This window comes from Manihot esculenta, chromosome 1 (assembly GCF_001659605.2).
Source record: "Manihot esculenta cultivar AM560-2 chromosome 1, M.esculenta_v8, whole genome shotgun sequence".
Taxonomy (NCBI): Eukaryota; Viridiplantae; Streptophyta; class Magnoliopsida; order Malpighiales; family Euphorbiaceae; genus Manihot; species Manihot esculenta.
In genome coordinates this window covers 34033095-34060896 of record NC_035161.2, presented here as the reverse complement: position 1 = coordinate 34060896, position 27802 = coordinate 34033095, and the positions used below count along the sequence as shown (strand labels likewise).

Below are 27802 nucleotides of genomic sequence, written 5' to 3'. Positions count from 1 at the left end.
TCTCTTTTGGTGCAAGACACGACAACCAAACCATTCCACAGTCCATGCAGGAAACCTTCACATGCCTTCCACATTGGTGCGAGGGCCTGCAGGGCTCTCCTAGTCCCCCATCTTCAATAATTTGCAGCAGTATAAATATCTGATAGTTGAGCTTATAGCCATTCAAGCTGCTTCAGAGAACCCAGTAATTAACCATTCGATGCTAATGAGAGTATCTATGCCTGCCTTCTCCCCGAAGCCTACTCGTTCTTACAATGTTCGTTCTATTAGCTTTCCAGCTAGATCACATCCTAATATAAGCAGAATTGAAGAACAGCTGAACAAGCTTAGTTCTTGCGAGGCATCATCACTGAATGCAGAAAGAATCTGCGCTCGTCTGTCTGGCCTTGGGGAGATCTACAGATGCATTGAGGATCTGCTTAATTTACCACTGACCCAACAGGCCCTGGCACAAAATCAAGAGGAGAAATGGATAGCAGATATGTTAGATTATCTGATTAGATACTTAGATTTATGCAGCAACACAAGGGATGGTGTTTTGTTGATGAAAGAAAGTGTTCGAGAACTTCAATCAGCTCTTCGTAGAAGCAAAGGTGGAGGAGAGTCGAGCATTGAAGGAAATGTCAATGATTACATTTTCTGCAGAAAGAAGATAAAAAGGGAAGCAGAGAAGTCTCTTGCATCACTAAAGCAGAAGGATTCTTCTTCTCTGTTAAATGCAAATGACCATTATCCGTCTGCAATATTGAAAGCTCTTAGAGAGGCAAGTTGGATGACCATTTCCATCTTTAGTTCGCTCTTGTTGTTCCTGTGCGTACCAGTCCTGAAACCAAAGCGCAGCAAATGGTCTTTGCTTTCAAAACTGGTGCACAAGGGCGCAGTTGCATGTGAAGGCCAACATGAGAACATGAATGAGTTGGAGAATGTGGATCTTGTACTTGCCACCCTGTTGGGGAATAAAGCAAGTAGAGATTTAGAGTCCGAGAAGATAGAAGCTGCACAGAAAATGCTGGAAATTTTAGAAATCAGCATTGAAGAAATTGAAAATGAGTTGGAATGCTTGTTTAGGCATTTAATCCATACTAGAGTCTCCCTGCTGAACATACTTTCTCACCAATTAGAGTGATTCTGACAAGCATTTGTATCACTGAGGAATCCTCAATTTTTACGAGGATCTTCATCATGTTGATAACCTTTGTACAATCATGTTGATGAATCTCATTGTACATTACAAGGTTATGATAAAAATCAATTTGTATAGACAATTTTTATTCATAAAAACCTGATACTCACATAGAATCCAAAAATAACGGATTGCTTTATTTTTTTAATTAATCAAATAAAATTTAGCTTATATAAATAATTATTATTTACTCAATTTGATCATTTTTATCTATTTTATTTTTTCATGTTAAAAAAATATTTTTTTATTAATTTTTGAATTGTAATCATTTAAAAAATATTTTAAATATTCATTGAGAAAAATAAAATAAAATTATAATAATTAATTTATATATTTATAATATGAAAAAAATAAACAATAATTTTAAAATAATAAAAAAAATTATGATACATGAGTAACGAAATTGAGACCAAAATGTTAATGTAGGCTTAATTCAGAAACTGGGGAGTCCATGGTCGTTGGATTGGTATTGGATTCTTCTGAAAGCAAATCTGACAACATCGAAGCGTCGGGATTTGATCGCGATTCACGAAATGGGACCCGCCAAAGGTATATACCACGTACTAAGTAGCATAACGGCTATTTTTTCTCTGTACCCAATCACTCCTGTCAATCAGCAAGGTCGGCGCCTGTCTGAGTCTAAACCGTCGGATCAAGAAAATAATAAGACATTATAAATAAAATTTATTATACACTCTATTTTCTTCTTCCAGGAGTCAATCAGACCGTTACCACTACACCTAAAAAACCCCCATTTTCTCCCTCTCTCTCTCTTCACAGGACAGCCATGACCGTCGCGAGTGTGGCCACTTCTCACACGAAGAAGCTCATGAAGCTCACTCTTTCCATTTTTAGCCCACGCCTTAGCTCCTCAAGATGGTACATTTCTTTCTTTCTTTCTTTATTACCTAGCCTGTTGACGCCGCTCCGTTTGGTTGCCCACAAAGTTCGTTTTCTTTTTCTTGCGCTAATGTTTACTGTGTTTTTTTTTTTTCTTTTGGGGTGTGGGGTTAGCAAAACGGCGGCGAAGATGGCAGTGGCGAGGATAAAGTTGCTGAGGAACAAAAGAGAGGTGGTGGTGAGGCAAATGAGGAGGGACATTGCAATGCTTCTCCAGTCTGGTCAAGACGCCACTGCTCGTATTCGGGTACGGCTTTAGCTTATCCAGTGATATGCAAATTAGGTTTTACAATTTCGTTAGTCTGGAAATAGGAATGATTCTCTTTTGGCTTATCGAGCTGTTTTTAATCTTGATTTTGAGTAATTGCCAATTTGCCATTATATTTCCAAAAATACTTGATGAACTTGGAGAACTGATATGCTTCTGGAAAAAAAACCCAGTTCGATTATGCAGTAAAGTTTTTACTTTTTTCCTAGACCCGTTTGTTTATGCATAATAAATGCCTAAAATTGTGTGTGTTTTTTGGGCACAGACAATATTAATCTGTTCTTCTTACATTGCCATTTACTTGAATATTCAAGTTGAGTATTCCATTTGTCTGTTGAGCTGTTGAGCTGTTGAGTTAAACCCCGCTGTAGCCTAGTTACGTCTTCACCAGCAGATTGTTTTTGCCAGATGAATGGCCTTACTTGCTGGTGTTTATTCAATAACATTTGAAATGTGAGCATTCAAGGCCACATATGAGCTCTTGTTAGAAGTTGCTCAGAATAAGACCATTGTAGAATTGAAATGGTGAAGCGCTCCGCCATGCACTGAATTGTGGTCAATATTTAACTTATATTTCTGGAATAAGGACAATGGTTAAGCTAATGGGCATACAAAAGTGTCCTCAGCAAATATGAAGCATAATGCTACAACCTATAAGTTTTACAATATCAACTTTTTTTTTTTAAAAAATATATATCTTTCCAAAGGAGCTCCAGTCAGCACTGAATTGTGGTCAATATTTAACTTATATTTCTGGAATAAGGACAATGGTTAAGCTAATGGGCATACAAAAGTGGCCTCAGCAAATATGAAGCATAATGCTACAACCTATAAGTTTTACAATATTTTTTTTTTTAAAATATATTTCTTTCCAAAGGAGCTCCAGTGATCAGTTGCATGAACAAAACATATTACGGTATAGCCTTACAGGTTGCTCTTTCTTTTAAGTGCTTTTGGTTTCTGTCAGAAAAGAAGATATGATGATCTTATTTTAAACACTATATGGAATAAGCACAAATAGGCCGTCTTCATGCCCTAATTTTCATTCATATACCTGTTGTATTTTTTTTCCTCATTTGTGATTGTGAATTTGTGATTAAGAATATAGAGGCATTGAGATGTGGACAGAGGTACAATGCACTATATCCAAAATGGTTGATTTTATTTTTAGCAGGTCAACTTTAATTAAGAATTCCTTATTCCAGGCTCATATTCATCCTTCCAAGATATATTACTTAGCTCTATCTTGGAAAACGTTTGTGCCCTTAAACAGGGGGTTGAGTTGTTGAGTTAAACCCCCCTGTAGCCTAGTTAAGTCTTCACCAGCAGATTGTTTTTGCCAGATGAATGGCCTTACTTGCTGGTGTTTATTCAATAGCATTTGAAATGTGAGCATATTGTGTTTTAAGGCCACATATGAGCTCTTGTTAGAAGTTGCTCAGAATAAGACCATCGTAGAATTGAAATGGTGAAGCGCTCTGCCATGCACTGAATATTGGTCAATATTTAACTTAAATTTCTGGAATAAGGACAATGGTTAAGCTAATGGGCATACAAAAGTACCATTCTTCAGCATATATGAAGCATAATGCTACAGCCTATAAGTTTTACAATATTAACTTTTTTTTTTAAATATATATCTTTCCAAAGGCGCTTCAGTCAGTTGCATGAACAAAACATATTACAGTATAGCCTTACCGGTTGCTCTTTCTTTTAAGTACTTTTGGTTTCTGTCAAAAAAGAAGATATGATCTTATTTTAAACACTATATGGAATAAGCACAAATAGGCCGTCTTCATGCCCTAATTTTCATTCATATACCTGTTGTATTTTTTTCCTCATTTGAGATTGTGAATTTGTGATTAAGAATATAGAGACATTGAGATGTGGACAAAGGCACAATGCACTACATCCAAAATGGTTTATTTTAATTTTAGCAGGTCAACTTTAATTAAGAATACCTTATTCCAGGCTCATATTCCTCCTTCCAAGATATATTACTTAGCTCTATCTTGGAAAACGCTTGTGCGTTTAAACATGGGGATCTGAATTAGAAATGGATCAGCAGGGAATGTGATTTACTGATATGATCATCAAGGCGAAATTTAACTTGCACATAATTTTAGGCTCACATAACTTGCAAATAAGTTTCATCTTGTTGTAGGTTGAGCATGTGATAAGGGAACAGAATGTTTTGGCTGCAAATGAGTTTATTGAGCTCTTCTGTGAGTTAGTTGTGGCCAGACTTTCAATAATTGCAAAGCAAAGGTGAGAATAATGAGATATGTTAACTGCATTTCATAGCTCGTGTAAATGGAGTTCTCATGTTGATCTGACTTGTTCCAGGGAATGCCCCACAGACCTGAAAGAGGGGATTGCTAGTTTAATATTTGCATCCCCGAGATGCTCTGAAATTCCAGAATTAGGGGCAATGAGGAAGATATTTGAGAAGAAGTATGGGAAAGATTTTGTATCTGCAGCTGTTGATCTGCGACCCAATTGTGGTGTAAATCGAATGGTATTGCCTAATTTTAACTCACTGAATTAGATCATAGTGGCAGAAAGCTAATGCTTATTTTTTATTGATGGGACAATTATCTCAAGTCACTTGAAGAAAATGTTAACTGAATTGCTTTTTTTCTTATAGTTAATTGACAAGCTTTCTGTTAGAACTCCTACGGGCGAAGTGAAGTTGAAAGTTATGAAAGAAATTGCAAAAGAATACCAGGTTGAGTGGGATACAGCAGAATCTGAACAGGAGCTTCTGAAGGCTCCTGAGGAGCTTATTGTAAGTCCCCTCTCTTATGCAAATCTACCTTACTTTCCTCACAAATGACTCTCCTCTCTTTTTTCAATCAGGAGGGACCAAACACTTTTGTTAGTGCTACAAGCTTACCTATGAAGCCATCTCCAGTTAAAACTGCTGAGGCAAATAATCCAACTGTCAGGTAAGCAGGTAATTTTAGCTGTTTCTACATGCCGAGATATAAATATAAAAAACTCTTGATTATTTCTGCATGTTTTTTCTTGTTCCTTTTCAGATCAACTACAGATAGAGGAATGGGCAGTATGCAATTTGAAGACACTGCATCTGCTGCTGAGGCAGCAGCAGAATCTGCTAAGCAAGCAATTGCAGCTGCACAGGCTGCTGCTTATCTAGCCAACAAGAGCTTCAATCAGACCTCCCAACAACCTGGTTTTAATGCTTCAGGCATCAATCCTGGATATGGTGTGCTCCCTAGAAATTCCATGGGCGTTGCTAATGATCCCCAGTTCAACTACCAGAACTTGGATCATGGATCTAAGGGTCCCGGGCAGTTATATGAGCCCCATAGTTTTGATAGGTCTCAATATCCAAGCAATGAGGAGACAAGATCAGTGCGGATGAATGGTGATGAACACATTTGTAGGAGACATAGCTACAATGAGACGAGACCAATCCGGATGGGCGGTCAAGATGTCCATAGGAGACACAGCTACAATGCCTCTTCTCCAAATTCAGAAATAAAGTTTGATGAATCAGACTGTGATGAAGAGATTGAAATGGAAGATTCTCCAGCTGCCATTTATCCACCACCACAGCGGCATCCCCCGCCAGTACCTTCCTCTCATGTAGACCCAGCTCCTCGAGTTCATCCTAAATTACCAGATTATGATACACTGGCTGCTCGCTTTGAAGCTCTGAAGTATAACAAATCACAAACCTAGAGTTCAAAGTGCGCATGGCGCGTCATTTCACATCCCCAATCACAAACGATGAGCTCAAAATGCTTGGTGCACCATTTTTGTTAGATGTTACAACCAGCCTTTTTCCAGTGGTATGGATGAACCCTCTATGGTATACGTAACCAACAATGCATACTCTTTATCATAATCTTCATAAACATTTATCACTATCATTAATATTTTATATTTTCAACTATGTCTTCATACTACCTGTGATTTTTTTCTTCTTTTCAAATATTCATTTCATACTGTAAACAGGGTTATATTTCGGCACTGAACTGGAATACAAGTTTGCTTGATGGATTCTCTAATTTATTCAGTATTTTCAATTGATTTGGTGGCTTGTATTTCTGTAAGAATGCATGAAGATGATATTAGGAATTTAATAACATTCTTTTAAAATATTCATCAAAATTACATTAAAAAATATTAGAGCAAATCAAATAATGAAATATATTAACACCAAACCAATAATGATGAGACACTATTAGACAGGCTATGGACTCGGCAATTAAATAATTATTTTAAAAAATAAAGTTTTGTATTAATATTCAAAAGCAGTAGTTTTGAAAAAAGATGTCAAATTTATCCTTAGAAAAGGAAAATCGCATGCTCATGAAAAAAGAAAAAAAAAAAAACTAGCATTGGAAATATATATATATATTTTCTTTTAGAATTGAAAAATCGCAAGTCCATATATTTTGCCTTATCAAACTAAAAAATTCACTCCATCCATTTTTCATTAATTATCTAAGAAATTATCACGGAATCATTAAGAATTAATTATTTTTTTTTAATAAAAACGTAAATTTCATTAAGATTTAAAAACGATCAATGTAGAAATACAATAAGTGAGAAAAAAACTTCAACCAAATTCAAAACACTATGACTAGCTCAAGTAAACGCATAAGTTACACCATTAGTACACCTACGAACAAAGTTAATAAAAAACTTACAATAAAAAACAAGACTACCAAATGATAATAAATCATGATAATTGAAATTAGCTATAACTCAAACCAAAAGTTGAGCGTCTAACTCTACGATAATCAAGAACTAACCACCATATTTGAGCCAGTTTAAAACTTCCCTAAAAGCTATGGCCTCAATCATAGAAGAATCAAAATTACCAAGAATTTGTTGTTGACGTGCTGCAATAAACTCACTGTTCCATCCTCTTAAAACACAACCCATTCCCATAGCCTGATATAGAAATAATACAGCATCAACATTTAGTTTAAAACTTTCAATAAGTGGCTTTTTCCATTGGATGCAAACTGGAGCATTAACAACCAACTCTCTGCAACTTTTAGCCGCCTCCCAAATCTTGAAAAAAAGATTTTACACGCCTAATCACAACATGATGAGGTGGACACCTTTTTTGCTTCCATACCACAGTGTTTCTATTCTCCCATAAAGGCCAAACTACCATAACCACCGTGTGTAAAGTAGAAACAGAAACTGAATTACATACCTGAACAAACCAATCACTAAACGACTGCATGTGGAGGAAGAACCAACCAGATTCAGTTATAATCCAACAATCACGGGCAAAAGGGCAAGTAACCAGAACATGTATTATCGTTTCACTTTGATTAGAGCAAACAGGACAAGACTCATTGACTTAGACATTCCTACGAATTAAATTAACCAAGCATGGAATAGTATTAAGGCAAGTTCGCCATACCGTATTCAAAACCTTTAGCGGAGCCCAAATATACCAGAGTTTCTTCCACATTTTCTTCCACATTGATCTAACCGCAAGTGAGCAACTCAAATGAGTAGTTTGTGTCAAAAATCTATAAACACTTCGAACCGAATAGAATTCACGTTCCTCAAATTTCCACACCCAATTATCTGCTTGCCCAGTGATACTCAACGGGATAGATAATATATTATAAGTATCAATCTGATTAAATATAGACAGAATCAAATCCCTTTTCCAGCATTCATGTTGAATGAGATCAGAAACCAAAAGTACATCACAATCTGTCTCTTGAGAAGTATAAACCTTACCATTCAAATTTAATGGCATCATATATCTTCCCAAATCGAAATGCTTCTATTATGTCAAACTCTTTTGAGAGAACCCTGACGCAATCAACTTCTTACTTTCCCGCACACTTTTCCACAAGTAGCTTGGATTACTCCCAATCTCCAAATCTAAAAAAGAGCCAAACGAAAAATACTTGCTTTGAGAGTTCTTGCCACTAATGGATTATCTCTAGTGAAAATTACTCATGTGTGCTTCCCTAACATAGATAAATTAAATTCATGCAATTTCTTAAATTCCAACCCACCATCAAATTTCAATTTCGCCATCCGTTCTCAATTTATCCAATGTATACTTGGTTCGTGAAAGCTCTCTCTCCCCACCAAAATCGAGCCATATGTGCTGCAATTTACAACATATATATATATATATATATATATATATATATATATATATTTGTTTATTAGTTATTTAAAAAAAATTTTAACTAATTATATACAAATTTTAATATAAAATATTTAATTAAACTCATTTTTATATGAGTTAATAACTTATATTGGCTTAATATAATCTATTGAGTTCTAAAAATCGAAAATTAATATTATTTTTGATATAATTGAAATGAAAAAAAAAAAATCCATAAACAAACATATGAAGCAACTCTTGTAAAAATGTCCCTGGCATTGTCATTTGTAAGTTTCAAACTTCACGTAAACGACACCGTTAAATAAACTATATGATCGCTCCGGAGTGTGAGCCTAAACCCCACAGCGTGTTATCGCAGCCCAAAAACCCTTATTGCCTTAATCTTCTCTCCAAAACTACGCCTCCTTCTCCGCTGCCATAGGCTTGCTCTCCCGCTAGCTCTCCCGCTAGCTCTCTCTTCTGGCTGCCATCAATGGCCGCACTTCCTCCTTCCTCTAGCTTAAGCCCCAAAACGGTAGAGAGAGCTGTAAACGCTCTCCTAAAATGGCGAGCTGCCAAATCCAAGATCCAAAAACCTCAATTGCTAGAACATGATGAATTCGTTTACCTAATTTTAACTCTTAAAAAAATCCCGCAAAAGGGTGTTAGCCGCATCAATGCCCACAAAATCCCCCTCCCCAACCCCTTGATTAACCCTCAGAATGACAACTCCGAGCTCTGCTTAATCATCGATGACAGACCCAAATCCGGCCTTACCAAAGACGCAGTTAAGAAGAAGATCCAAAACGACGACATACCCATCTCCAAAATCATCAAGTTATCCAAGCTCAAGACTGATTACCGTCCCTTTGAGGCGAAAAGGAAACTGTGCGATTCCTATGATATGTTTTTCGCAGATAAAAGAATCATCCCTCTCTTGCCTAAGATGCTGGGGAAGCAGTTTTTCAAGAAGAAGAAGATTCCAGTGGCAGTGGATTTGAAGCACAAGAATTGGAAGGAGCAGATTGAGAAGGCATGTGGGTCGGGTCTGTTGTTTTTGAGGACTGGGACTTGTAGTGTGGTTAAAGTGGGAAAAGTTTCAATGGCCAGAGAGGAGATAGTGAAGAATATTGTGGCTGCTATTCATGGGATTGCGGAGATTGTGCCTAGGAAGTGGGGTGGTATTAGGTCTTTCAATTTGAAGTTGCTTGAGAGCCTGGCTTTGCCCGTTTATCAGGCGCTTCCTGATTTGAAGTTGAAGATCGAAGGTGTCAAGGAGGGGGAAAAGGTGGAGCAGGAGGTTGAGAAAGAGGTAGTTGAGGAGGAGAAAGTAAAGAAGAAGAAGGGGAGGATACATGAGATTAGGTATATGGATAGCAATGTCAATGAGGATGATATTGAGTTGAACAGTGATGGTGAAGGAGACATCGATAATGCTGATGGTGGTTATAACGATAATACCAGTGCGTTAGAGGTTAAGAAGAGAAAGAAGGGAGAAAAGGGGGGAAATGAGAACAAAATTAAAGTGAAGAAAGAGGATCGGGTCAAGCAAAAGAAAAATGTAGAGAAAGCAAAAAATGAGGATGGTATTAAGCAGAAGAAGCATAAGAAAACTCAGTTGGTTTCAACAAAATTGAAGTGAAAGCTGAGAAACTTGCAGGATAATTACTGTAGAGGATTTTCATCCTTAGAAGTTTTGGTATGACGTTTGATTTTTGTGTAATTTCTATATTTCGGTACTGCCAGCAAAAAAATTTTAGAACCTAATTTCACAAAATTTCAGCATTCGCTGTCTCAGTTCATTTTCTTGAGATAACTTGTTACAATATATTTTCATATTTTCTCATGATATCCTTTTTATCCCATTCTGGCAAGCATTTTTCTCTTGTGGGATTTGTTTCTTATTTATTGTTGATGGACTGAGCTATTAGAATTTCATGGTTTAGTTTTTTCTGTTTTCTGAACTGGTTTTCTTTTGTTGAAGAAGTTGAATTCATGTTTTATTCTGCTGTAGGGGGTTGCTTTTGAGCATCTTTTGGACATTTAGCTTTCTTTGATATGTGCAATTCTGCAGTTTGAATAAAGTCAGCATATAAGATGTTTTTGACTGCTATTAAGAATGAATGAGTTTGTCTAGTTATCCCTAGTCCGCCATTTATAAATATGCATTTATTTATACAGTTATACAATTCTTTGTAGGTGTGACAGTTCCTCTATTCTGAAACTCCCTGCAGGATGATAATCTTCCTTTTTTTCCTTCCGAAGATGTTTCTATTTGAAGCTGAGCATTCTTAATCTTATTGATGCTCATCTTATCTTGTGGCTCTGAACTAATCATTTGATAACTGTTGAAAAAAATAAAGGAAATAAAGTCGCTGTTTGCTATAAATTTTCTTGATATTTGTATTGCATAATTTCCCCTATAAAAACCTGAGTCTTTTTCCTTGTTCGTATAGGTTACTCAGTTAAACAGTAGGATGGAGGTAGAATTGGTGATAACTAGTCTATTGCACATCTCCTTGAATTGTGTTGAATGATGCTTCTATGTGGCCTTAAGTTTTTTAATTTGGTGAAGAGAGTTGAGGTCTGAATCTCTGCTTATTTTTTATAATGAGATGTCTGAACTCTAGTGTTTTAGGAGATCTTGGAGATGGCTGTTAGATGAGAGTAGAAAATTAGGAAATGAAATTGCGGGATAAGTAGTCCATGTTGAAGTTAGTGAAGTTAAAGAACGCTAACGAGCCCCATATAAAACACCTTGAATATGAAAAGCATATAATGGTTCTAAGGAATCAGGTCTTGAATCAACATAACGATTTTTTAGTACTCTTGCTAGTGCTATAAAGAATAGCTTATCTTTTTCTTTCGCCTTGAAAAACCCATGAATTTGACTGAAATGTCCTTTTAAAATTAGCATCCACATTGCCTGTCATTTTTTATTTGTTAAGAAATCACAAATGAGTTTCCTAGTTATTGCAAGTTGCAACAATGTAATTATAGCCTGAAGGCAGAAAGATCGCCGGCCTGATAATTTGCAATTCTTTTCTTGCTTGTATAGTGTTTACGGTACATGTTGAGAGACCTTAGTGTGTTTGAGATTGTCTTCCGGGTACAGTTACCAATTTCCATTGAGGTTCTATTCAACATTGTTAAAATGCAGTATAATGTTGTTTGAAATTGCTTCTTCTCAGGTTAACCATAACCAAGAGAAAACCCCCCCATATTTTCAGCCCGTTTTGGTTTAGCTAACTGGAGTGCTACCTTGTCCGGAGGAGAAAATCTTCCTGATAGGGTAGCTATGTGGGCATGTTATTGAAAGTAGCTGGTTTTATGTATAGACTAAGTGTCCTGTTTATTGCAGCAAGGCAATCCTAGGTTAAAACAGAAACTTAAGTTCTTGATAACTTATAACTGCAGGACATAGCATTTTCATGCAGGGTCATCATGTCATTCACAACCAGTTGATTCCCCATAGGATTATAGATCCATGATCAAATGTGATTCCATATAGCTGCAGGATACTTTTGCTTTACAACTGAAGGTTATTGGCCCTTAAGATGTTTGGTCCTTGCAAACTTGAGCCCTTCCAGTCCTTTTTCCAGTTGCTTTGATGAATGTGTGACCGTGGGTGATCATTGCCTTGCTAGGTATTGGCTGAAATTTGTGTATATATATGTATATATTTGTTAAGGTTAGGCTAGAACTAGGATGTGGATGTATTGGCCTCCTAGCTACCATGCAGATGAATTTGACTTAATAATGTAGTTGCTACCCAAGTTTAAACCTTGTATATATGCTGTATGGCATATGCGACCGCCGTCAAATAAGACAGTTGACATGTTTATGAGATGCTGGGAGGTTATTGAATCATGTAGGTGCATAATTAAGAGTGGAAATATTCTAGAATTACATTTTAATTATTCTTATTCATGTCATGAGTGTTTCTGCATTCTGGACTATGAAAGTTTAACCAACAAAAGGCAATACCTCATTTGTATAGAAAGCAATTGATAGAGTGGAGTTATTGGAGTGGAAAAGGCAGGTTCAGAAGTTCCACCAAATTTTGTATTATGTGATGCATTTATGGATATTGGGACTAATAATTACTTGGGTGTGGAAAGGGCAAGAGTTGATTTTCCCTTGAATGGGTTTGTACGGAATACTTTTTAGTTTGATGTTTTCTCAATTGTGGTAGAGAATCCCTTTTCTCTAAGCAATAAGCTTGCGAAGAAATGGATTGCTTATTAGATACGTTACAATAAAATTTTGTATTTTATAAATATATTATTACAAAGCACAAGTATTGACTCACTCACGAATCATATTATGGAGGTATCTTAATGTAATTATTATTTTTCGTAATAGATGCTTCTTTTATAGCAAAATCCAAGCTCATTTGGAGTGTTTGAATTTATATAATAATTTAACCTAAAATTTCCTCAAATATGTGGGAATCGCGCTGGACGGGCTGATTCAAGTAATCTTAGAATTTCTCAGAACGGCGAGAAAGTAACGTTCATGGATGAAAAGATTCTATATATAAACAAAATAAAACAAAAAAATCTGAGCAGGCAGACACTGACGGCTATCGTTTCTAACAAAGAGGCAGCATCAGCAGCCGGACAAATTCTACTCCAAACAATTAACACCACAAAAGAGTTGCCGCATAAAATTTCTCCAACTTTGTTATTCGATTGCTGCCTCGTTCTTTCCTGTTGATCTCCATATATATATATAATGCTATATGTTTTTCTTGCAGGTAAAGGTATAAAAACATTATTAAATATGAATAAAATTAATAGTATTTATAATTAATAGTTCTCGATCAATGTTTTTTAGGAATTTAATACTTTCAATATTTGAATAACTGAAGAATTATTTTCCATTTTCTTGAGATGACGCAAATACAGATTTGGTGTATCCGCCCCAAGTATTTTACAAGGAGGTTGGATTCACTAAAACATCGACACTATACTATTCTACATTTGTCCACTCTTTGGGTCCTTCTTTATAAATTATATAATACGCAACTTAACTTCATTTAAGAAAAAAAAAAATACATTTTCATATGTATGCTCGTAAAAGCTACACTTGAGAAACTACTGCTCCCATGGCAAAGACAGCTACTATTGCTTCATCTCTTTGTTTCCACTTGTTCATGTTAGCCATTTTGTGTCTGCACTCCACTGAGGCTACCCTGCCGGTACCGGCCATATTCATATTTGGTGACTCGACCTTCGATGTGGGGACTAATAATTTCTTAAAAGATAGTCAAGCGACGGCGAATTTTCCTTACAATGGGATTGATTTTCCTTATTCTGTACCTACTGGTAGGTTCAGCAATGGCTACAACAGCGCAGACCAGATTGGTACGAGTGAAGTGATCTTCATGCAATTTACTTTCTTGTTAATACGTGCTTTTTTTTCCCAGAAAAAAAATATGCAAGTGTTTCTTATACTTGATCAGCTTGGACAATTAACAATAAATGTTTCACCAAGTTTCTGATGAAAGTTAGCTTTTACAGTGAGGCTGTTCGGCTACAAAAGGAGTCCGTCGCCGTTTTTGTTGCTTCTCAACCATGGTTCCAGTTTCAAGAAGAGAATACTCCGAGGTGTCAACTTTGCATCAGGAGGATCTGGGATTCTTGACTCAACGGGCTCCCAACCTGACGTTGTAAGCTACTTTTACACAACTATTCAATCTCAATACGTACCACACTAAATTGTTATTCATTTTCCAATTTTTTTATTTGAAAAGTTACTTTTTCATCCTTAGCTATATATTTTAAAAATTAATACATATATCTTCAATTTATCTATATTATCAACTTGTCAAACTGAATCTATTTGTCCATTTTCAATAACAATGTGCTTTTTTCAGTTTGAAAACAATCAAAATGTTAATTTTAACATGATGTAAAAGAAAAAAAAAAGTATATTGTTAAGAGAATTTTGATAATTTTTCGTATAATTAATAAAAAAATTAATTAGAATAATTTTTAATTTTACATAATACAATTGAGTTCTAAAAATAGAAAAATTTGTTGATTTTAATATAAGTAAATGATAGGAAGTCTAAGAAGAAAAACTATAACTTCCAATTGAACTTTATATTAATGTGTACAGAAAATGGTGATTCCATTGACAGAACAGATCCAGCAGTTTTCCACAGTTCGTGACAACATTACAGCTTTACTGGGTCCACACAACACTGCTACGATGCTTTCTCAATCACTGTTTCTCATTAGTGTCGGAAGCAATGACCTCTTCCAATACCAACGTAGTATTAATATGCCTGTCCAAGAGTTCCTGGACACTCTTCAGCAAACATATCAGAATCATCTTCAGGTCAGAAACAAGAAAACAAAAACATTCTTCTTCCTTAATAGCAGATTAGTTATGATTTTTCTTGGACAAGAAATTTCATAACTTATTCTATGTTGACATGGCAGAAACTGTATGACTTGGATGCTCGAAAATTCGGTATTGTAAGCATTCCACCAATTGGCTGCTGTCCTTTTCAACGTTTCATTGGAAAAACTGGTGAATGCGTCAAGGAATCCAATGATTTGGCTCAATCATTCTACAATGGTACTGAAACCATGTTAATCAAAATGAGCTCTCAAGCTGTAGGGATGAAGTACTCACTTGGAAATGCTTACGCAATGACATTGGACATCATAGACAACCCACTAGTTTTTGGTAAGCAATTGATCTATTTATGACTTGGGACGAGAAAAAAATAAATAAATTTCCTCATCGTTTGCCTTGGAGGTCAAAGGTTTGATCCTATGAGAATTTCCTATGAATCTGCAGAAAAATTGCTTCGTTAATGGAAATTTACTTGGTGTATAATGAATTGAATATTATACTGAATTTTCCAGGTCTGAAGGAGGTGAAACAAGCATGCTGTGGGAATGGAAGCTTCAATGGAGGAGTCCCATGTAATGCAAGCGCAAACCTTTGTTCTGATCGGCAAGAGTACTTGTTCTGGGACAGGTTCCACCCGAGTGAGGCTGCTTCTAGATTGGCAGCTCTAACCCTCTTTGGTGGAGAAGTAAGATATGTGACACCCATGAATTTTAGCCAATTGGTCCAGGCTAATTAATGCCTTCAATCCTGAAAATAATAAGCAGCAGATGAGCTTAATCAAAGGATAATATATATCCTACACACTTTCTATGAATTAGTTTTTTCTTTTCTTTTCTTATTATGAAAAAAAAAAGAAGCTATATATGAATTTGTGATTTTGAATAACCTCCATTCACCATTTTGCACCAGGATTTCTATCATGTAACTGTTCCATATAGGCAAAAAAGAAAAATCCGTTTTTAATATATAAATAAAATATATAGAATTTATGAACCCACTTAATTATATAATTTTATTAATTTATCATTCCATGCATAATATAATTTCTCACATAGAGTCGGATGCCTTAAACAATAGGCCAAATGGGATGATATCTAAGAAAAAAAAAGGCAAAGAAATTGCATAGAATTAATTATTGGTAACATGTGGTGAGATATGTACTTGTAATTTATTTTTAAGCCTATTTAATTCTGTTGTGATATGACAATCCATCAATTTGTAGTCAGAATTTAGCTAGCAAGAGCCAAGTTCAAGGAATTATCAAATTCCATGTAATTAACAATGGATTAACAGGGAAAAGGAAAGCATGGTTTTGTATTATCAACATATTTTTATGGAAATGATTGCATACATGATGATAAAGCAAGGAATAAAACAATAATATATTGTGAGGCTAATATGAGGATTCATTAGCAATAGGGCAATCCGCCCAACTAATCTAGTTATTTGTATTATACTAATCCCCTCTTTAAAATCCAACCATATAGAAACAATATTTTAAAAAAATTAAACCAAACTATGCTTCTTCCTTGTTGATGATGTTTCTTTGGTATATACCTAGACAAACATCTCAGACACACACACACACATATATATAAGAGAGATTCTCAGAAATGAGAAAGGCAAGCAAAGTGGAGAAAAACAAACTATTCCAGTTCTCATGGCAAGGAAACAAAACTTTGCTTTTTATTTTCTCCTCTTAGCTATATGTGTTGTTGACAGCAATCCTGCAGGTGCAAATGAGAGGATAGTACCAGCTATTTTCATTTTTGGGGACTCAGCCATTGATATTGGGACTAACAATTTCTTAAACTCCTATGCAAAAGCTAATTTCCGTTATAATGGGATTGATTTTCCTTACTCAAAGGCAACTGGAAGGTTCAGCAATGGCTACAACATTGGAGATCAATTAGGTAAAGCTTCCATTATTTTTATCGACGACTTAGATTGATCACAAATGAGATATTTTCATCCAGTTGTACTTTTTTATTAGCAATGAGGTTTGGGTTTAAGAAGAGTCCGCCAGCTTTTCTCTACCTTCTCAACAACACGTCAATTGATTTTAAGAAGAAGATTCAGCGAGGTGTGAACTTTGCTTCTGCTGGGGCTGGCATTCTTGATGACACCGGATTCAAAGCATGGGTAAGACTTTCTTTGTAAAACTTCTCCGACTCTCTGACATGTGAAAAACAAAGTATAATTATTCTTGATTTGGACCAAAACTGCAGAATGCAGTAATACCTCTGTCGCAGCAAATTCAACAATTTAAAACAGTCATAGGAAACATCACAGAGGTGAGAGGTCCAAAGGCAACAGCTAAGCTTCTTGCTAAATCCTTCTACATCTTCTGCGTCGGAGCTAATGAATTCTTCGATTATATGCGTAACAAAAGTACTGCACCCAGGGAACCCTTCGTCGCTTCCATCCTCTCTACATACTATAACCATTTAAAGGTGCAAATCAAAGAGTTCTAAGGTTTCCACCTCATGGGTTTTGAATTTTTTAAAGAAACTTGTGGGTTTGTCTCATTTGTTTGTCATTTTGTTCACAAGGGCAGAATGTTTACGGCATGGGTGCAAGAAAATTTGGTATCATGGGAGTTGCGCCGATTGGTTGCTGTCCATATGCACGAGCTATTAACAAAAAAGAAGGGGGTGGCGACGCATGTATGCCGCTGTTGAATGATTTTGCACAAGCTTTCTATAACTCAACTTTCGTTCTATTACAAGAGTTGAGTTCAGAACTGCCAGAACTCAAGTATTCATTTGCAAATGTATATAACATGACCGTAGATATGCTCGACAACTATCCTTCATTTGGTAAGCATGTCTACGTTATTGCATCTTTAAAATAATTGTTGCTGAAAATTTTGTAATTTGTAGGGCATTCAGATGATTGATAATTAGTTAGTGTTATACATGTAGGGTTGAAGGATGTGAAGAATGCATGCTGTGGATTGGGAGATTATAATGGAGTGTTTGCATGCTATGAACCCATTTACCCGAATCTGTGCCAGAATCGGAGTGAGTATTTGTTCTGGGATTTGTATCATCCGTCTCAAGCTGCTTCTGAATTGTTAGCCGAAACACTATTTCACGGTGATTCCAAGTACATGACACCAATGAATTTTAGTGTATTGGCTGAGGTTCAAGTCCACATCTAGCTCTACCCTCTTTGTGGCTTTATATGTGAAAAATAATTCTACACTCTATTGATTGGCAAGTCAAGTTTATATATAAACTACCATGCTGTTTTTTTTTTTTTTTTATGAAATAATTTAAATAGTTACTTATCTTTTTGTTGTTCTCTCCCTCAATGATATTGTATATAACAAAATATTTGAATTGGTCATTTCTTGAAAGCCACACTTTATTTGATAGTAATTTATGTAAACTTTATAAAATAATTTTTCATATAAAATCATTAAAATTATATATAAAAAAATATTATTTTTTGATTAACGGTAAACCAAGAGTTGCGTTACGAACGAAACCAATAATGAAATTAAAGCTCCCACGTCCCTCGACAAGCCGCAAGGGTTAGTGGTCGCAAAAGCAGAATGCTTTCACTTTCACGTCTTCCTCACTTGAAGAAACCTCTGTGTTCAATCTCTCACCGTCTTCTACCTCGTCGAAGACGCACTCTCCAAATTTCAATTTCTATTCTCCCTTCTTTTTGTTTCTTCTCTACAGTTCCTCCTCCTCCATTATCACCCCAGCATCCTCTTCATACTCACTACAAGCTGAATCACAAAGATTGGTTGTCTCCAAATGAGGTTTTAAGCATTTTTCAAAATCTTAGAGACCCAAATTCAGTGATCTCTGTCTGGAATCAATATTCAAAGCGAAAAGACTACAAGCCTAATGAAGCTATTTACACTCTTGTCTTAAACCAGCTTGCCCAAGCTAAAAACTTTGATGCCATTGAAGATATCATGCAAGGAATTAAGCTTGAAAAGTCCTGCCGTTTATCAAATGATTTCTTTTACAATGTGATCAAGATTTATGGCCATTTAGCGGGTCGAATCAAGAAAGCGATAGAAACCCTTTTTGATATGCCAAAGGGTTATAATTGCTGGCCAAATGTAAAAACTTTTAATCTTGTATTGAATTTGCTTGTATCTGCAAAGCTTTTCGATGTAGTTCATGAAATATATGTGAAAGCTCCGATGTTGGGTGTAGAGATTGATGCTTGTTGTCTTAATATTCTCATTAAAGGGTTATGTGAAAATGGGGATTTGGAGGCAGCATTCTATGTGCTCGACGAATTTCCTAAACAGAGGTGTAGGCCTACAGTGAGAACATTCTCAACGCTGATGCATTACTTATGTGCAAAAGGGGAGGTGAACAAGGCATTTGGTTTGCTTGAGAGAATGGAAAGAGAGGGTATTGATGCAGATACGATCACTTTCAATATCTTGATTTCAGGGTTGAGGAAGCAAGGAAGGATAGAGGAGGGAATGGAACTGCTGGATAAAATGAAGCTCAAGGGGTGTGAACCAAATCCAGGGTCCTATCAAGAGGTTTTATACGGTTTGCTTGATGTCGGAAAGTTTATGGAGGCAAAAGAATTCATGAGTATGATGATCCGTGAGGGGAATAGTCCTAGTTTTGTATCATACAAGAAGTTGATTCATGGGCTTTGCAATGAGAAGTTGACTGGGGACGTTGATTGGGTTTTGAAGCAAATGGTGAAGCAAGGTTTTGTCCCAAAAATGGGAATGTGGGGGCAGGTTCTGGGCAGCATATTTTCAGGGACCAATGCTTCCAACTGTTTCTGTATAAGTCAAATTGTCAGTGGCTAGCATCATGGAACCTTGTATTAGTAAATTCTATTTGCCAGACGTGGAGTATTTCCCAGAACATGCTTGAGACGAGCTAGAAGCCAAATGGCAACAATTTGTGAGCTGATTTGAGGATTGTCTTCGATGTGATATCACTGTGCAGGTTCCTATCCTAAGTTTCTGATTGCTAGCTGATCTCCTAATTTCCCTGATCAGATGTTTGCTGAGGTGTATGGACGTGGAGGTTCCGCCTGATGCATATATATCTATGCATTTTACTTTTTACTTCCTTGAAGAACTATTGAGTTGCCTGTGATCAATGGGAAACAGTTGCTATCTCTGCTTTCACAATATAATCTGTATCCTATGGCTAACCAACTTAATGAGAGTCCATGCGGATACAGAATTTTGACCCAAACCTGATTGTTCAACAGTAACTTCTGTCAAGCTTCTGACATTTGGTGTCCCTTGTATTTTTCATACATGTTTATCATGATTCGTTTCATGGCCAGAAGTAAATTTTGTCTTGCAAGTCAATATTTGAATTCTGAGCAAAGGTAAAATGAATTAATTGGAACTTGTTTTTTTGCAAGTCGCACAATATGCAGTTGATTTTATCTTGCATCAGTTGCGAGAGTTGGTGATTAGCATCGTTGATTATTTAGATCATTAAATTATGTTACGAGTGGGTGGGAAATGTTTTCCAGAACATGCTTGAGAGTATCATCTGATAAAAGGACAAAAATTCATTAGCCGGTTATAGCATTGTCTTTGAGTTGATGTCCCTGCATATGCCTATCTGAGTTTCTTTCACGGATTTAAATATCATAATTTCCTTTGTCATATGTTACGTAAGTTTTTCATTCTTAAACGCAATGTGGAGTTCATGCCTCATGCGCATAAATTTGTATACCTTGCTTCACTGCTGAACTCTCTGAATTGCCTGTTAACAATAGGAAGTCATGTGGTATTCTGTTCTGACTTAATTTTGTATTATAGATTCAAGAAACTTCATAAAAGTCAATTGCAGTCAGAAACAGAGAAATTTAGATAATTTTTTCCTTGTTTATTCAACACTTCGGGGTAGGTTTTAAGATTTGTGTATTTCAATCAACCCTCAATGAACCTTAGAACATCGAGGCTTTCAGTGACCTCTTGTAGCAACCCCCTTTTGGATGATCGGATCATTGGTCATATCTCTCCCGCGCGAAGTATATAGAGGAGATTGGCTTTTGGTCATATCTCAAGATACCAGCTCTACATCTGCGTGAAGGGAATGCGGAACAATCATAAATTACGTGCACACATATATATATATATGTACACATTTAGAGGAGCTAGGCTATTCTCCAGTCCACCAGGCTCTTATCCTTTCATTGAAATCTTTTTCCAATTACTCCCTCCCCCTTTTAAGTGAAGCTGTTGCTTCACCAATCACCAACCTAAGCCAAGACAAACAATCTATATGGAGACATTCCTATGCACACTGCCACTTGTGAATTAAGACAATGAACGATAAAATTATAACTAGGTAAACTTGACCAAGCCATTGTAGTATTACGCAAGTTGAATCATTCTTGTTTTTGAAAGGCAGGCCTATGTTGGTCAACTCGCAGTTATTTCAACAACTGGGTTCTGTCAACTTCCTTCGCAACTATCCAATTTCCAGAACATAATATATTAAACAAAATAGATAAACGGTAAAGTATTCCACATTCTGTGGACAGATGATTTTGATACTATGTAAACATCCCTTAAATTCAGGGTTCATTAACATCCTTGGTCACGTGCTTATGTAAGCTTAAAGTATCTACAATGATCACTCGACAGATAATGCATGGAAGGTGGGGATCACGACGGCTTTTAATCGACTTACATATAGGAGTGGCTATGACTTCATACTGCAAAAAATATCTTTAACACCTCACCTGTAGAAAATCAATGCAAAATATTATTACAAGCGTGTAATAAATGATAGTTTACTAATATTAAAATTATCTTTAACACCTCACCTGTAGAAAATCAATGCAAAATATTAACAAGCGTTTAATAAATGATGTTTACTAATATTTTAGGAATATCAAACAAATTTAACATACTGTCTTTTACAGAGGAGCCTTTTTGAATTCCATTTCAAATTTTGAAAAACAATTCACCAACTTAGTACTCAAATACCAAGCATCGTGGATCATTCATAGTTCCCTTCATGGTAATAGGTACAACCTTGTACATCAGTATATACTTATGATTAGACCTAAAATCAGACACATGTAACTCATTGTACATTACCCAAAAATATCTTGGCTGATGACAACAGAACTTGTTTATCGGTCTGGTAAAACATAACATATAATTATTCTTCTCATCAAATGTTACAACTTACTAAGCAACTAAGTACTCACAGTGACAGGAGTCTATCCCCGCCTAAGATCAAATTCAAAGCTCCACATCTTGCCAGGGCACCTAGGCAAGCGGCGGAACTCTGCGATACTGATACACATTAAAAGAACTAGAAATTGAGAAAGCAAACCAAACGAAAATAAAAAAAAGATTCAGACTAACTTCCTTATTAGTGACATCCACAAATGTTAATAATAAATAAACACTTCAGTCTTTGGTTAAAGTATGAGAAAAGACCAGATTCATCGTATATGTACACACTGTGAATCACTACTTGTATATGCTGTCTTCAAATTGTGGAGTGAATGAGAAATAGGAATCACCATCTAGCGCACAAACAAAGATCAGTGCTGACGCCAGAACGTCTGAAGGTTGGGGTGTGGTTTGGTTTCATTGCATGCAATATAAATGGAAAGGCCATGCTTGTTGCATAAGAAAGGAAGCAGTCCCTGTACTTTATGGATGTGGCTGAGGTGCATGCAATGAAGTTGGGTGTGGAACTGACAACCTTTTTGGGTCATTCAGACATAATTGTCAAAACAAATTCATCCTTTGTGGTTCCATTCAAGCATGAGAGAACTGGGATTTGTCCTCACTGAATTTGGTGATAAATGATATTTCATGTTTAACTGTCAAATTTCTCCACTTACTCAGGTAGACCGTAGACATGTCATGTGTTGTGCGAACTTTATGACCCATTAATTGCACAGGAATGTTGTTAAGAAAGAAAAAACATACCTTTTGCTTTTTGCTTGTGGAATTAATTTTAATATCTTTTAATAGGAAAATTTTATGATCAGAAACTTCCTCTACTCATCTAGCTATATGAAAGAACCGATAAAACTTTGGCTGCCCTGGCCAACGCCAAGTATTTAGTCTGCCACAAAGTAACAGTGCCTTCAAATCAATAATTTATCTTCACATATACATAGGCACCAAACCATCATGGAATAGGAAAAGTTGAACTTAACAGCTAAGAAAAACTCAGAGTATCCCATCTTCAAGAAGAAAAATCATATTTTCTTAAATAGAAAAGCTCCAGCTATATTAAAGTTTACAAGAAAATCCTAAATAGTCAAATTCAATTAGTAGATGTTCATACTTCTGAATAATAGATCAATCTTTGTTAAATAATACAAGTTTGTTGATCTCAGAAACAGAAAGGGTCGACTTAGTGAAAAACATTTGTGCGTATATAATCTCCTTAAGCATTAAATTTCTGCTTATCTCCATTGAAGTCTTGGATTCATTTTGTACATATTATTTTTCTTTAATTTGTTAACTTAAAAAAGAAAAATGATGTTCCTTTATGCGATTGAAGACACAACAGCAAAGACGAAGGAATAGAATATATAAGGGATCAATAAGACCAAACTGGAATAAGATAGAAATGTCACAGTACTCTGTACTTACATTAAACTTTTGGGCAAATTTAGGTTATGCTGAGCCAAATTTGGGTGGCCAGAATACGTCAGAGTACTCGGGCAATGTTGTTACTTTCTCAATGATACGATCCTCTAATCGGAAAATTCGAATGCTATCACTGCTTAATCCTTTTGCCATCGCATTATCATCATCTGTGAAGTAAATACAGTTCCCTTTACCTCCACAAAAATCAGCAGATGAAATGGAGATGGAAAAATCCACACCCAAAACAAAGGCTCTATCACCCAACGATTTCACGTCAACCCATGTACCCCACTCTTCGTCAAGCTTATGTATTCTGAAGGCAATAGCTTTAGGATTACACCTGTATCTCCTTCGACGAGCGGGGAAATTAAGACCTCTAACATTAAGATTCTCATAATCATTCCATGTTTTCCTTTCTCCATCAAGATATCTATCCACTACATAAAGATCCCCACATGACTCCACCAAATTCTTCCGACTACCACAACCAAACAAGGGAGGGGAGTACTGAATCAGCCTCAAGGACGAATCAATCCAAGAAACTGTACCCCATCTATCAACAACATAAAATTGGCTTTTATATTCAATAATGTCATCATATTGAAAATTAGCATCATCTAGAAGCGTCCAACTGTCATCTCCATATTTCCAATAACCCAATTTTCCTTCGTGGTAAATGGCTAGAATGGAAAGTTCATTTTCAATACATCTAGCAGAAATTGGAAATAAAAGGACTTTATTTATCCCATGAAGGGATAAGCCAGATAGGGATTTAAGCATGAAAGCTTTAGTTATCGAGAAAAACCGAAGGTCCAGCAAGTTCAACGTGATTGGAGAGTACCTGATTTGGATATCTGATAGCGGATGAACAAACTTCAATTTACCCAGTTTGGTCTCTCCAATTTTAGTTAACCAGGCCTTGGGCTTTGATTTGGAAGAAGAAGAAGAATTATCTTCATTCAGAAAGGAAACCTCCATTCGGCAAATGGTCGCCGGAGAGAGAACGGCATCGACGCCGAAGGGCGGAGGAAGTTTAAGGATAAGAGGAGGAATATCTTGATCGAAGGAAGGAAAAGGAACGGCGGATCGCCAGGAAGTGCAGACAGAGCGAAATCGGAGAACATCGACACGAGAGTGGAGGAATTTGGAGATAGTTTCCAAAAGCTCCTCGGGAAGATCGGTCCAGTTGGTCATCTTGAAGAAATCTGGGGAAGAGAGTAGCTCAACGTTGGCTGGTGGATTGCAGTGGGTTTCGGAAACTGATAATTTAATTATTGTTCTGGTATTGACTTGTTGTCCGTTGACTCAACAAAGAATGATTGGAGTTGGTGCCTGGTGGGTGTATTGTCCTTATTGGCCTCGTTAAGCTAACAAATCACTTTGTATGTTTTTGGGGGAAAGTATTTTCTACTCTGATTTTTAGTATAAAATAATACATAAAATCTAATGAATTTAGATTATATATTTATGTAAATTCGGTTATTTTACCAAATGCTCTTTACGTTGTCAACCAGCTCGGCTCCCTTTTTTTTTGACCTTTTTTTTTCTGGGGATGGTGGGATTTGCATTTGTGACAATCGAAGAGAATGCTGATCCCAGTGAAATTATCTAAACTAAAGCTTTGTATTGGCTTGCCTTTCCTTTGGTAAACTAGTGTTGTCAATGAAGATTTATGCGATCTGCTTCGGAGAAATCCTGAGCTGAAATAGAGAAACAATTGTGACCCGCAAAGAATATTCCAATCCTTTGGTAAAATAGTGTTGTCAATGAAGATTTAATCTACATGAATTAAGGAAAAAGGATATTGTTGAAACAGACTACAGCTTACGCAAGCAGTACAAGGAGCATTACCCTTGCAATTCATGAGATTTTGAAATAGCAAAATTAAACTCACATTCATTAACATTTGCTTGCTAATTACCATCCAGTTATATAACAGTAATTACAAACCATACGTGCTCATGAGTCAAGAGCCACAGCTCACAGTTCATGAACGAAAAAGAGATACTACGGCTTAACCCTCAGCATCAGCAGCGACTTCTTTGATAAATGCATTCATGATTTATTTGCCCAACTTCTTCAAAAGAAAACCCCTTTCAAAAGGTAATCTGTCACAAATCAAGATCAATAACACATTAATAGATCTAAATCAAGTGCGCATCTCATATCAGGACATAACACCAGATTTGTTAATCCATTTCAATGCTTGGTAGAACATCCCACAGATTAACCAAATTTACAAATGCCATTACTTTAAATTAACAAATCCAAACTACAATCTACATGATGCCTTGTATATAAAAGCAAACTCGATCAAAAGCAGATTCAAGATACGTTTACAAGAGACAAACGAGAGGCAAAGGAAAACAGAAAACGCATGTTCACATTTTGAGTTGTTAAATCTTCCAAAGCCAAAACATAATATTAATCTCACAAAAAGACTTCCAGTATCAAGAAATTACTCACGTTCTACGTTGAAGCTCTCGAGGGTTTGACTTCAACCATGTGGGAGGTGGCCAGAAAATCTTAGAATAGCCAGGAAACTTAGACAAAGGACCAGAAGTACCATCCTCCAAGCAAAAAATACCAACATCAAAACCAGGGTGATCCTCATTTTCTTCAGAGAACGTATCATCACGATAATACACACAATTCCTCTTGCACCCTTCAAAATCTTTTGCTAAAACAGAGAACGAGACATCATCTCCAGCAAACAACACACGATCATCCAGTCCTTCCATCTGAACCCAGTCACGCTTCTCTTCGTCCAGCTTGTACACTATCACCCGAACAGGACCGCTATCATCAGAATCCGACGAATAAACACAAAGGTCTCTATCATCAAGATCGTACTGATCAATCCGAAATAGATCCCCAAAAGACTTCAGCAAATATTTAGTCTGTCCACCATATTCATAGCGAAAGCTCCGCACAGGAGAAAGTTCGGTAAGTTTCAATGTAGCAGGATCAACTGACACGACCAATCCAGTGAAATCAAGAGCGTAAAATTTACCCTTGTGATAAACAATATCAGAATAATGAGATCGCTCACGGTTATCATTGATATTGTTCCATTTCTTGTCTCCCATCCTCCATACCCCCAATTTTCCACCAGTGTGCAACGCCATTACCGCAAACCCGTCACCAATATTTTCTAAATTCGAAGATGTAACAACTTTCCTGATCATAGTTGTAGACTTGAGTTCATTAAAGTCAAGCTCAGGGGCTTTCCCTTGCTGAACAAACTCAAGCCCATAAGCCTTGCTTATCTCATCAACTCTATAATCCAGCAAGTTCAAAACCTTGGGCAAATTCTTGTTCAGATTCTTAAATGGGAATCTAAAAAGTGGGTCATTGAGAATCACCTTACCTGATTTTGACTCCTCAATCTTGATAATCCAGGTTTTGGCGGTGGTGCTACAGGAGTCAGAGATTTTGGTGAGCGGTTGGACGGCGTAAACGGTGTACTCCTTGAGCAAAAAGTAGCCGCGGCGCCTGGGATGGAGATGAGGATTGGGGCTGATAGGGAAAGGGAGCTTGAGAGATGGGTATGGAGAAGGAATTTTGGGAGGAAGCGGAATCGATGATCGCCAAGAATGGCAAACGGCGCGAAATCGGAGAACGTCGACTCGAGTATCGAGGCATTTAGCGATCAGGGATAAGAGGTCCCTCCCGAGATTAGCCCACTGGAGCGAGCTTGAATCCATGGCTACCGAGGGTGGAAAAACCCAAAACCGAAGGGGAGAAACCCAAGGGGAGAACAGAGAGGAAGAAGTTACTTCGTGCCAGTTTATAAGGATCAGGCAACGAGGGACGCGTAAAAAACGATGGCGAAATTACCATTCAGTCTCATTATGGAGATTTTATTCTATATAAACATTATATCTACAACACTTACATATTTAGCCATTGATTTATGATGAAACTATATGAGATCGTCGTACATCAACAATAATTATAATAAAATTTTTTTTCGTTAAAAAAATTATTAGCTAATATTTTAATTTTAAAAAATATATTTAAATATTTATAAAAAAATTTAAAAAATTATTATTTAATTTTTTTATTAATTTTAAATAGTTAAATATTAAAAAGAAAATATATTTTTTTAATTAAACAACTATTTATTAATAAATTTCTCCATAATATAAGATAAATATTAGTTAAAAATTATAGAATAAGAATAATCAATTAATACATTTTTTTGTAACATAAAAAATTAAATGATAATTTTTCTAAAACCGTAATAGACTAAAATGCATTTGAGAGAACAAAATTAAATGTTTAATAGTTATTAAATTAAATATTTATATTTATAATCATACAGCATTATAAATTATTTTGGTGATAAAACTAAAGACA

The 27802-nt window shown here is 36.1% G+C and overlaps 7 protein-coding genes across 7 annotated transcripts; 6 read left to right on the top strand and 1 right to left on the bottom strand.

Moving 5' to 3' along the window:
- The first annotated feature begins 180 nt into the window (after nt 1-180).
- On the top strand, nt 181-1293 carry LOC110629585. Its single transcript, XM_021776622.2, has one exon. It carries the CDS (start codon nt 200-202, stop codon nt 1124-1126), a length of 927 nt encoding a protein of 308 aa, XP_021632314.1. The 5' UTR covers nt 181-199; the 3' UTR covers nt 1127-1293.
- Nucleotides 1294-1887: 594 nt separating this feature from the next.
- On the top strand, nt 1888-6284 carry LOC110620020 (IST1-like protein). Its single transcript, XM_021763574.2, has 7 exons — nt 1888-2062; nt 2198-2330; nt 4516-4619; nt 4698-4869; nt 4999-5139; nt 5211-5299; nt 5393-6284. The coding sequence occupies exons 1-7, from the start codon at nt 1971-1973 to the stop codon at nt 6057-6059; spliced, it is 1398 nt and encodes a 465-aa protein (XP_021619266.1). The 5' UTR covers nt 1888-1970; the 3' UTR covers nt 6060-6284.
- Nucleotides 6285-8823: 2539 nt separating this feature from the next.
- Nucleotides 8824-10340, top strand: LOC110625255 (ribosomal L1 domain-containing protein 1). The gene has a single exon (XM_021771200.2). It carries the CDS (start codon nt 8969-8971, stop codon nt 10115-10117), a length of 1149 nt encoding a protein of 382 aa, XP_021626892.1. The 5' UTR covers nt 8824-8968; the 3' UTR covers nt 10118-10340.
- A 3205-nt stretch (nt 10341-13545) lies between these two features.
- LOC110610155 (GDSL esterase/lipase At5g55050) lies at nt 13546-15809 on the top strand. Its single transcript, XM_043956545.1, has 5 exons — nt 13546-13844; nt 14001-14149; nt 14602-14823; nt 14928-15177; nt 15360-15809. The coding sequence occupies exons 1-5, from the start codon at nt 13586-13588 to the stop codon at nt 15581-15583; spliced, it is 1104 nt and encodes a 367-aa protein (XP_043812480.1). The 5' UTR covers nt 13546-13585; the 3' UTR covers nt 15584-15809.
- Nucleotides 15810-16472: 663 nt separating this feature from the next.
- LOC110618880 (GDSL esterase/lipase At5g33370) lies at nt 16473-18125 on the top strand. Its single transcript, XM_021762156.2, has 5 exons — nt 16473-16760; nt 16841-16989; nt 17076-17300; nt 17405-17666; nt 17772-18125. Exons 1-5 carry the CDS (start codon nt 16508-16510, stop codon nt 18008-18010), a joined length of 1128 nt encoding a protein of 375 aa, XP_021617848.1. The 5' UTR covers nt 16473-16507; the 3' UTR covers nt 18011-18125.
- Nucleotides 18126-18347: 222 nt separating this feature from the next.
- LOC110621485 (pentatricopeptide repeat-containing protein At3g14580, mitochondrial) lies at nt 18348-20257 on the top strand. Its single transcript, XM_021765768.2, has one exon. It carries the CDS (start codon nt 18407-18409, stop codon nt 19649-19651), a length of 1245 nt encoding a protein of 414 aa, XP_021621460.1. The 5' UTR covers nt 18348-18406; the 3' UTR covers nt 19652-20257.
- Nucleotides 20258-21292: 1035 nt separating this feature from the next.
- LOC110623983 lies at nt 21293-27234 on the bottom strand. Its single transcript, XM_043960118.1, has 5 exons — nt 25907-27234; nt 25076-25140; nt 23444-24744; nt 22033-22907; nt 21293-21558 (listed from the first exon to the last, which is right to left on the bottom strand). Exons 1-3 carry the CDS (start codon nt 27145-27147, stop codon nt 23468-23470), a joined length of 2583 nt encoding a protein of 860 aa, XP_043816053.1. The 5' UTR covers nt 27148-27234; the 3' UTR covers nt 21293-21558; nt 22033-22907; nt 23444-23467.
- Nucleotides 27235-27802: the final 568 nt, after the last annotated feature.

Excerpts from the sequence above, each read along its gene's own strand:
- LOC110620020 (XM_021763574.2), top strand. The coding sequence starts at position 1,971 with ATGACCGTCGCGAGTGTGGCCACTTCTCACACGAAGAAGCTCATGAAG. Across the intron at positions 5,140-5,210 it reads AGGCTCCTGAGGAGCTTATT|GAGGGACCAAACACTTTTGT; the intron begins GTAAGTCCCCTC and ends TTTTTCAATCAG. Across the intron at positions 5,300-5,392 it reads GCAAATAATCCAACTGTCAG|ATCAACTACAGATAGAGGAA; the intron begins GTAAGCAGGTAA and ends GTTCCTTTTCAG.
- LOC110623983 (XM_043960118.1), bottom strand. The coding sequence starts at position 27,147 with ATGGATTCAAGCTCGCTCCAGTGGGCTAATCTCGGGAGGGACCTCTTA. Across the intron at positions 25,141-25,906 it reads CGAGAGCTTCAACGTAGAAC|CTCAGGATTTCTCCGAAGCA; the intron begins GTGAGTAATTTC and ends TCTCTATTTCAG. Across the intron at positions 24,745-25,075 it reads ACTAGTTTACCAAAGGAAAG|TCAACGGACAACAAGTCAAT; the intron begins GCAAGCCAATAC and ends TTCTTTGTTGAG.
- LOC110618880 (XM_021762156.2), top strand. The coding sequence starts at position 16,508 with ATGGCAAGGAAACAAAACTTTGCTTTTTATTTTCTCCTCTTAGCTATA. Across the intron at positions 16,990-17,075 it reads ACACCGGATTCAAAGCATGG|AATGCAGTAATACCTCTGTC; the intron begins GTAAGACTTTCT and ends CCAAAACTGCAG. Across the intron at positions 17,301-17,404 it reads CATACTATAACCATTTAAAG|AATGTTTACGGCATGGGTGC; the intron begins GTGCAAATCAAA and ends TCACAAGGGCAG.
- LOC110629585 (XM_021776622.2), top strand. The coding sequence starts at position 200 with ATGCTAATGAGAGTATCTATGCCTGCCTTCTCCCCGAAGCCTACTCGT.
- LOC110625255 (XM_021771200.2), top strand. The coding sequence starts at position 8,969 with ATGGCCGCACTTCCTCCTTCCTCTAGCTTAAGCCCCAAAACGGTAGAG.
- LOC110621485 (XM_021765768.2), top strand. The coding sequence starts at position 18,407 with ATGCTTTCACTTTCACGTCTTCCTCACTTGAAGAAACCTCTGTGTTCA.
- LOC110610155 (XM_043956545.1), top strand. The coding sequence starts at position 13,586 with ATGGCAAAGACAGCTACTATTGCTTCATCTCTTTGTTTCCACTTGTTC. Across the intron at positions 14,824-14,927 it reads CATATCAGAATCATCTTCAG|AAACTGTATGACTTGGATGC; the intron begins GTCAGAAACAAG and ends TTGACATGGCAG. Across the intron at positions 15,178-15,359 it reads AGACAACCCACTAGTTTTTG|GTCTGAAGGAGGTGAAACAA; the intron begins GTAAGCAATTGA and ends TGAATTTTCCAG.